This window comes from Mus pahari, chromosome 7 (genome assembly GCF_900095145.1).
Source record: "Mus pahari chromosome 7, PAHARI_EIJ_v1.1, whole genome shotgun sequence".
Classification (NCBI taxonomy): domain Eukaryota; kingdom Metazoa; phylum Chordata; class Mammalia; order Rodentia; family Muridae; genus Mus; species Mus pahari.
This window is the reverse complement of record NC_034596.1, coordinates 104840408-104850393: the sequence shown is the minus strand read 5'-3', so window position 1 is coordinate 104850393 and position 9986 is coordinate 104840408. Positions and strand designations below refer to the sequence as shown.

General features: G+C 48.1%; 1 protein-coding gene across 1 annotated transcript in view; it reads left to right on the top strand.

Moving 5' to 3' along the window:
• Mok (MOK protein kinase) overlaps window positions 1-9986 on the top strand; it is a 33956-nt gene that overhangs the window by 20930 nt on the left and 3040 nt on the right. Inside the window, exons 5-10 of the mRNA XM_021202433.2 lie at window positions 3335-3413; window positions 3529-3577; window positions 4838-5016; window positions 6850-6951; window positions 7969-8142; window positions 8727-8841. Coding sequence (XP_021058092.1) covers window positions 3335-3413; window positions 3529-3577; window positions 4838-5016; window positions 6850-6951; window positions 7969-8142; window positions 8727-8841 — 698 coding nt within the window. The remainder of the gene's footprint in view (window positions 1-3334; window positions 3414-3528; window positions 3578-4837; window positions 5017-6849; window positions 6952-7968; window positions 8143-8726; window positions 8842-9986) is intronic.

The window sequence follows — 9986 nt, the reverse complement described above, 5'->3', positions numbered from 1 at the left end:
ATTCATAAACATTAATAAATGTGAATTTAAAAAAAATAAAAAGAATTGACCAGATGTGGTGGCCTAAGTCTTTAATCCAAGCACATGGGAGGTAGAAGCCTGGCCTACACATTGAGTTTTAGGCCAGCCAGGGGTAGTACACAGAGGGACCCTGTCTCAAAAATACCCACAAACAAACAAAAAAACCCCTACACACCTGTAAAAGATCTGGGTATACGGACATGATGGTGGAGAGCACTCCCGTAACTGGAACAGTGTGAAGGCAGTTGTGAACCAGGGACTCTTGAGATGCAAAGGATGGAGAGGATTGTGAGGGGAGATCAGGACCAATTCATGGTCCCAGGCAAGCCTGACGAGAGCCCAACACCGGCCACTGTGAGGGAGATGGAAGGTACTTGCTCAGACCATCCTGAAACATAGTTTTGCTGTCTCAGCCCTCCCCAATACTGGGACTGTACATTTGTGTCATTATACTTGAATCTCCATTTTCTTTCTTTCTTTCTTTCTTTCTTTCTTTCTTTCTTTCTTTCTTTCTTTCTTTTTTTCTTTTTTCTTTTTTTTGTTTTTGAGACAGGGTTTCTCTGTATAGCCCTGGCTGTCCTGGAACTCACTCTGTAGACCAGGGTGGCCTTGAACTCAGAAATCCGCCTGTCTCTGCCTCCCGAGTGCTGGGATCCATTTTCTATATATAGAAAAAAATAGACCTGTTGACAACAGGGTCTGATTTTTTTTTTAAAGATTTATTTATTGTTATATGTAAGTACACTGTAGCTGTCTTTAGACATACCGGAAGAGGGCATCAGATCTCATTACGGATGGTTGTGAGCCACCATGTGGTTGCTGGGATTTGAACTCAGGCCCTTTGGAAGAACAGACAGTGCTCTTAACTGCTGAGCCATCTCTCCAGCCCTGGGTCTGATTTTGTAGTTTGAGTCGGTCGCAGACTAATGGGGATCCTCTTGCCTTGGCCTCCCAAGTGCTACAGTTTAAAGACGTAAGACACTGTTGTGCCTAGCTCTGTCTCTGTGTGTGTGTGTGTGTGTGTGTGTGTGTGTGTGTGTGTGTGTGTGTGTGTAAGTACTGGGTTTTAGTGAACTGAGGGTCTCAGCTCTCAGCACACTGGGAATTGACGCATTGCTGAGCCACATCTCTGGCTCCACACATAGTAGGTTATCAAATCCCTCAGGCCCGGGAAAGCTAAGAGAATCTTAGTTTTAATTAACTTGTAAAATGTGTGTTTTGTAAGAGTGCTTTGCCTGCTTGTATCTCTGTATACTACATGGGAGCCTGATGCAAACGGAAGGCAGAGAGGTGGCAGAGCACCTGGAGCTGGAGTTAGGGACAGTTGTGAAGAACCAAGCCCTGGTCCTCTGCAAGAGCAGCAGTGCCTTTAACCACTGAGCTAGCTGTCATTCACCTTTTAATTTTAAAATGTATTTTATGTGTGTGTATGTGTGTGTGCCTGAATGAATGTATTTGACCTGCAGGGACCAGAAGAGGGTGTTGAATCCCCTGGAACAACTGCCCAGTGTTGTGCAAGCACAGGAAGTGCTCTCAACTGCTGAGCCATCTCTCCGGTCCTGATTGTTTTGTAATTCTAGGAATTCATGTGAAACACTATAATAAAAAGTTATGGTATTGAATGAAAAGTTAATTGTACTTAAGAGATCTTAAAACTAAGTTATTTTCTGTTCTTGTTTTGAGACAGCGCTGCTATATAGCTCAGGCTGGCTTGGGACTAATTGTATAGTGTAGGCTGGCCTTGAACTTGTGGCAATCTTGTCTCTACCGCCTGAGCTCTGCAGTTCCAACTACCATCTTCTGCTGACTTAAATTATTTTCTGATTTGTTTGTTAGGAATTGTTGTATTTGAGACAGGGTTTTATTTAGCTTAGGCTCTCCTCAATTTACTGTGTAACCCAGGCTAGCCCTGGAATCTGATTTTGTGCCTCTGTCTCGTGAGTGCTGGGTTACAGGCCTGATAATGACTGTAACTATTTTCTTTTCTTTTTCTTTTTGTTTGTTTGTTTTTTATTTTCTGCCTTTTCAAAAAGGTTTTCTCTGTATAGCCCAGGCTGTCCTGGAACTCACTCCGTAGACCAGGCTGTCCTTGAACTCAGAGATCCACCTGCCTCTGCCTCCAGAGCACTGGGTCTAAAGGTGTGCGCCACCACCAACCTGCTAACTCTTTTCTACTTCTATATCATAACTATCCTTGTTTAGCAGTTCAAAGAAAAAGAATACATTTATTTACTAAAAATTGTTACATACTTTGAACTAACAATGTTAAGTAGGGAGAGAGTGAATGAGCCATGGTAATTTTAAAGAGTTGAAACTTAGTGTAAAAACATTCACCTTTCAAACTGAAATCAAGAAAATTTTCTGACACCTTTGAAAAACAGTAGCCGGTGATGCTGGCAGCCAAGTGCCTTGGTGCGGGTTTGGACTGGAGAGAGTCTCCGAGGTCAGGGGCCGGTGATGCTCTTGCAGAGGACCCGAGTTCAGTTCTCAGCACCCACATTGGGCAGCTCACAACTGCCTGTAACTCCAACTCCAGGGTATCCGGTGTCCACTCATTGCACAGGCCACGCACACAAACACAGACGCAAGAGGTTAGCCTGGGCAACAGAGAGATCTCATCCCAAATATATACTGACTGCATGGAGACCCAAAGCTGGGAATGTTGGAGGGTTTCAAATGAGTCCTCATGATTTCAGGAGCAGACAGACAGACTTTAGGGGAGTGTCCTGGAAGGGTCCAGGCAGACTGCGGTACCCTGACAGGCAGTCGGTAGCATTCTCACTAGAGTAAAAATGTGTGCTTTGTGTGGCACTAGCTGTGTAAGACTTTAACTGCTGGACTGGTGAGATGACTCAGCGGGTGAAGGCACAAACCCAGCAACCTGAATCCAAGTCCTGGGACCCGTGTGATGGAGGGAGAGACCCGGCTCCCGCAAGCCATCCTCAGACTGTGCCATGCCTTTGCCCTCCCCTAACTAACTAAATAGAGGTTTAAAATTTAAATGGCATGTTTACATCGTGTTTCCTAAAAGTACTTGAGGTTATTTTTCACTGGGGAACCTAAGTTGTCACGTAGTTAATTTTGTTTGCAGAGAGGAAGGAGTCTTCTGAGCTAAGGCCTTGTGTGACTCAGGCTAGCACGGAGCTTATCCTGACCCTCTGGCATCTCCTTCTGAATGCTGGCTTTACAGGAGTATGCAGCTACCTCAGCCGGCTTTCACACACTGTTAAAGTCGAAGGCCTTGTGTTTAGTTTATAAAGGTATGTGTGTGTGGCATTGGTAAACTCACTGGCCCATCTCCTTGGCGGCACAGGGAGAAGACACCCATTATCAGAGAAAAAGATCATGCTTTACATGTACCAGCTGTGCAAGTCGCTGGACCACATGCACAGGTAGCTGGGAGGGGGCGGCTCCCCAGCCCGCACGCAGGGACGTGGCTCTAGGCGGAGACTCTCAAGCAGGAGGTCCAAGTCATTCTCTTCATTCTGTCTTTACTACTCAATGCAGAAACGGGATATTTCACAGAGATGTAAAACCAGAAAATATACTAGTAAAGGTAAAACTTCTATATCGAAAAGTTTTATTTTGATATCAAAATTAAGGTAGACTATAAAGTTTAAAATGTTTTATTTTTTTCTAGAAATGTTTAATTAATGTTTTAATGAAAATGTTCTATTTTAATTAAATATGTTTGTCTGAGTGCGGGTAGGTGCAGAAGTTGAGGTGCCCATAGAAGAGGGTAGACTTGTGAGAGCCTTGGAGCTGGAGTTAGGGCTGTGAGCTGCTGGGTGCTGGGAACTGAACCCGAGTCCTTGGCCAGAGCAACGTACACTCCTAAACACTGAGCATCTCTCCAGACTCAGAGTATAAAATGTGATTCACTGCACACATCTTTTGTCCAGATAGCTAGAAACATGGTTTGGGTGCAAGTTGGTTTTTTGGTTTTTTTGTTTTTTAGATTTATTTTATTATTTATTTTATGTATGTGAGTACACTGTAGCTGTCTTCAGATGCACCAGAAGAGGGCATCAGATCCCATTACAGATGGTTGTGAGCTACCATGTGGTTGCTGGGAATTGAACTCAGGACCTCTGGAAGAGAAGTCAGTGATCTTACCTGCTGAGCCATCTCTTCAGCCCAGGGTCTAAGTTTTGTGGGCTGGAGTAGAACCCAGGGCCCTGTTCATGAGAGGCAGACTTTGTGCCCTGGCCGGGGATATCAGGCTTCATTCTCCATGGTTGTAAAAGAAGGCTTGCTTCAGCAAATGCTGTCAAAACTATTGACTTCTCTCCTGAAGGATGCAGGATAAGGAGTCCGACAGATGGCGACTCCCTGCCAGTAGCCATTCTCCTTGCTGATTGTCAGTGTGGGAGAAGAGGAGTTTAGAGGGCTCCAGCTTTGAGATTTCTTACACTTGAGTTCTCTTCTGGAGTTTCCCGTGCTACCCAAGCTTAAAGTGTACGCGCATGGATTCTCTCTTTGACTCAGAAGAGTCCCCTTGAGCCACAAGGCTACAGGAAGCCTGTGTGCACTGAGGCTAGAACTGAACTGCCTAGAACAGATGACTTTGGGTGCTGCCATAGGAGGCTGTCTGTGATTGGTGCTGCACTAAGCCACCTTCCACACCCCGGGGAAGTTTGTAAATGTTTTCTGTTCTTCTACTAGAGACACTTGGACGTGCTCACCAAGCCTGCACATCGTGTGTTCTGAGTTGCTTAGCTGCTGGGACTTGCCAATAGCTTGTATATTTGAAATGATCTGTGTGGCAGTGGCTCCAGACTGAGACAGGGCCAACCCTCCTCCCTCTCCTTTGCAGCAGGATGTCCTGAAACTAGGGGACTTCGGGTCGTGCCGGAGTGTCTATTCCAAGCAGCCCTACACAGAGTACATCTCTACCCGGTGGTACCGGGCCCCAGAGTGTCTCCTCACCGATGGGTTCTACACATACAAGATGGACCTGTGGAGCGCTGGCTGTGTGTTCTACGAGATTGCCAGGTAGAGCTGGGCCAGCACCGAAGCCTAATGTTCCTCACAGGGTACCGTGGGCAGGTCACATGGTGAGGCTGGGCGAGGCACTTGGCAGCTCCTCCCTTTAAGCTCCAAGGCTACGGTCATTCTGGTTTCTGCTTGGTTTCTACTGCCTGGCTTTCCATAAGCAGGCAGCTTGACTAGGATTTCAGCTCACTTCTTGCCAAGGACTTGCCCTTGCTTGCATCACCTGGGCAGCAGCAGCAGCAGGTCCCATGGCAGGGTGGGGCTTGATCACACCATGGGAAGTGAGAGCAAGCAGCCTGCCACAGTGCGAGCATGAGTCTCCTCTAGCCTCATTGGACTTTTCTAGAAAGCCCCAGCCCATTCTTCCTCTGACCTCTTGATACCATTCCTGGGAAGAACAGTGGCTGAGAACAGCCACAGGGTTTGTCGCACTCAGAGGTGAGTGTTGTCCCCCTTAAGCAGGGGAGGGGAGGAGATGACAGCCATTGCTCACGGTGGATCTTCAATGGAAGTAACAGCACAGGCGGGGACTCCAGTCACCTATTCCCATTGCTCTAATGACTGCTGTGGAACACACTTCAGGCCTTCTTTGCCAATGGTGACTTTACCGAGGCTGTAAATGACAACAGACAATTCTGTCTGGAAGGATATAAAAGGATGTACAGGAGTACGTAAGGCTGTAGAGTGCAGCAGGCAATGCTGTCTGAGCACAGGGCCAGCCAGCCTCAGGCAGGTGAGCAAGCCGCTAGAAAACCTGTGCTATGCAGTGTCATCTCCCATCCCTCCGTAGGGCTTTCTTTCTTTCTTTCTTTCTTTCTTTCTTTCTTTCTTTCTTTCTTTCTTTCTTTCTTTCTTTCTTTCTTTCTTATTGCATCCCCTTTGGTCGTGAAGCTAAAGAGTCCTACAGTCAGAGTTGGAGTAGAAGTTTTTGTTGTGGCCCAGAACATAGATTGGGTTATTCATATAGGTCTAATTTTTGTTTCCAAAACAGGGGTCTGTCTGTCTGTGTAGCTCTGACTGTCCTGGAACAGTCTATTGACTGTCTCCTAAGAAATATTTAGGGAGCTGGAGAGATGGCTCAGAGGTTAAGAGCACTAGCTGCTCTCCCACAGGACCTGTATTCAGTTTCCAGCACCCACATAATGGCTCACAACCATCCACAATTCTAATCCCAAGGGGTTTGAATGTCCTCTTCAGGGCTTCCCTGAGCACCTGGCAGGCAAAGGCATACATAATTACCCATGCATAGTTTAAAAAATAATAAAACATTTACGTTTAAAACTGTCTTTTAAAAAAGAAAGAAAAGGGCCGGGTGTGGTGGCGCACTTGGGAGGCAGAGGCAGGCGGATTTCTGAGTTCAAGGTCAACCTGGTCTACAGCGTGAGTTCCAGGACAGCCAGGGCTATACAGAAAAACCCTGTCTCGAAAAACAAAACAAGGGCTGGTGAGATGGCTCAGTGGGTAAGAGCACCCAACTGCTCTTCCGAAAGTCCGGAGTTCAAATCCCAGCAACCACATGGTGGCTCACAACTATCCGAAACAAGATCTGACGCCCTCTTCTGGGGTGTCTGAAGACAGCTACAGTGTACTTACATATAATAAATAAATAAATAATAAATCTTTAAAAAAAAAAAAAAAAAAAAAGAAAGAAAGAAAAGAAATCCTCGGGGCCACGGGAAACTCCAGGCCAAATAAAGACCTACAGCAGTCAGTCCCCAGGCCAGAGGCCTGCTGCGTCTATCAGCCATGTTTCTATGGACTGAGCCCGTGGGGGAGGCCTGCCTGGAAGGTAGCCCGTCCTGGCCTCACTGCAGCATTCCTGTGCCCTTGCAGCCTGCAGCCCCTCTTTCCTGGTGTGAATGAACTGGACCAGATCTCAAAAATCCATGATGTCATCGGCACACCTTGTCAGAAGACCCTCACTAAGTTCAAACAGTGAGTGTCCTGTGTCCTGGGAGGCCGGGTAGACTCACTGTCTTGGTCCCAGCCTTTCTACAGCAGGGCTAGGGCTAGGATGAAGAAACTGTTTCCATGATCCCCATGACCCCCATGGCATTTTCTGGGCCGCTCACCCACTTGGGCTTCTGTGAAAGGGGAGCCAACTATCTATCTCTTTGTGTGTGTGGTAGGGGGTGGGGCTGAGTCACCAAAGCTCCCATAGCCTCTCAGAAGGCCTGCTGTTGGGTTTTGCCCTCAGAGTATTTCTGTGGTACTCGGGTCTGCTTGGGTCAGAAAGCTGTCTGGGATGACTTCCTGGCCTGCCAGTCAGCAGTCAGGGTGACAGGGACGTCCAGCCCTTGCGGCCCTATTGTAGTTTTGTTTTGGTGATAGATGAAGGGCCTGCAGAGAGTGGGGGGACTTGGTGGGCGAGACCTCCCAGAAGCCTCTGATGTGAGGAAGGTCAGCAGAGAAGCCATGGCCTGTTTTCTCCTCTCCATCATTAGCTCTAGTCACACAGGAAGGCAAGGTTCCTGCTTCCACAGGCAAGGAAGGCTTTGGACACTTACAGCATACACATCCCTGCTCACTAGGGATTTTGGAGTAGTTTTAGTGTACACCAAAATTAAACAGGAACTGCAGAAATCTACTCCTTGCCCAGCTTCCCTGCTGGCTCAGAGCAATGTGTTTTAGGTCATAGTGGACGACGTATGCTGATGACTGGCATTGTAGGATCGTCTCTTGGAGTTCAGGGATTGCATACGCTCTTATCCCTTCCCAGCTTTTTAAAGCCTATGTTGCCTCAGACTCTGTGTAGCATAGGCTGGCCTTGCATCCCTGATTCTTACATCTATATCACAAGTGATTATAGGCTTGTACAACCACACCCAGGTGACTTCTTCCCTTTTGGGGTTGTGAACCCTTTCCTTCAGTGTGGGTCCCTTAGAGTTAGGGGGATGACCACCAGTACTCTTAATGGCATGATCATTTATTATCATTGGGCTTTCAATACAGGTCGAGAGCTATGAGTTTTGATTTTCCTTTTAAAAAGGGATCAGGAATACCTCTACTGACAACCAATTTGTCCCCACAATGCCTCTCCCTCCTGCATGCAATGGTGGCTTATGACCCTGACGAACGAATCGCGGCTCACCAAGCCCTTCAGCACCCCTATTTCCAAGTGCAGAGGTAGGATTTCTAGATTGCCTGGTGGTAAGCGGGAAGTCTGGGTTTATGAGACCCATGGGATAAGGAAGTGGCCTGGGAATGCTCTGTCCTGACAGTGATCATTGCCTTTTGGGACCTTCTCTGTGATGTGGCCACCTCTGCTAATGACCTTCCCAAATGAGGAAGTGAGCAGCTTCCTGCCCAGAGATAAAGGCTCAATGGCTAGTCTCTAGTAGGTAAGCGCCCCAGAGAACCTGGCACACATCCAGTGGACACGGGTTGTCATGGGGCACGCATACCACCCAGCTCTACAAGTGTTTGAAGTGTTCAGTGGGAGGCACTTTCCAAGGGCCTCCAACTGCACACATCGACACACTCCTTACTCGGACTGTTTGGTCCTAGGAAGGCACATAAAATAGTGCATGTTCAGATACCCTCTGCTCCCGGCCCAGACAATGTTGGATGGTTGCAGAAAGGGAAGAGAGAGCTGCTTCCAGCTCATGTGGAAAGCAGCATGAATGGCTACTCGATTGGCAGACTGTAGATGGGGGAAGCAGCTCTGGAGCCATTTGTGGAGGTGGCCACATTCTTTTCCTCCCCTGCAGGGCAGCTGAGACACAGACCCTGGCCAAGCACAGAAGAGCTTTCTGCTCCAAGTACTCCATGGTGCCAGAATCACCCAGTCACAACTGGTCATTCTCTAAGGAAGGCAGAAAACAGGTATGAGCAGAGATGGGTGGCGACTGGAAGCCTTCAGGCACTTGTGTCTGAGAAGGCGGTCACAAGGCTGTGGAGAGTGGTGTCACACTTGTTCCGGAGGGCATCGTGTCAGCTGAGGCCTGAACACCATGCTACTTTGGCCTCAGCTTAGGAATGTTCTGATTACTCTATGGGTCCTGGATCTAACTACCCAGGTCCTTTTTTGCCTTGCTAGCTATGGCTGATATTACATGTGAGCAAACCCAGAGAGGGGACCCTTTCATGATATCTGACCTGATGACCCTGTGCAGGTACATTCTGTGATCACACCTGCCTGTATCTTGAGAACGAGCCTGTCAGGGTGTATGTACTGAGAAGCCACAGTAGCTGCTAGCCATAGTTGGTGAGCATGGTAGGCAAGGAAGCACAGCTCGGCCAGCAGGGACTGTGCATGCTTCCTGTCATGACATGACAGCTCCACTGTGCAGCGTCTCCATCTCTTCACCTGTCCTCTTGCATCCTGACACGTAGTGCCCATTAGCTTAGTTCTGCCAGCGTACAGCTTTGGGCTAGCACCCAAACTCTATCTGTACATTGTTCTTTTTTTTAGCCACCTACCAGTCCCTTGCTCCTCCCACCTCTATGACCCAGTGGAAGCATTGCTGCCAGTGTCTGCCAGAGCTTTGCCTGCCCTGTCGGATGCAGAGCAGAGGCAGGTGCACTTGTGTAGTACCATCTCCCACTCTGCTCCAGGCTTGCCCTCAGCTCCCATTACCACAGGTGGCCTCCAAACTGCCTTCTCAGCCACGCCACCCTCTGCCTCAAACTTGTCTGCTGGTCCCCTCCATGGTGCCCTGCTCCCAAAGTGCAGTCGCATCCAAGGTGGGCCTGTCTCCTAGCTGTGGTATGCGCCACACCTTCGATGAGGGCACCTACGGTGGCAGAGCCTTGTTCCAGGGAGCTGCACACCAACTATGTGTTCCACATTCTCTTCACATGCTAGCAATGTGGAGGAATTTTTTTTCTGTACTTAAAAAATGCAGATAATCCCAGCACTCAGGAGGCAGAGGCAGGCAGACTTCTGAGTTCGAGGCCAGCCTGGTCTACAAAGTGAGTTCCAGGATAGCCAGGGCTATACAGAGAAATCTTGTCTCGAAAAACCAAAA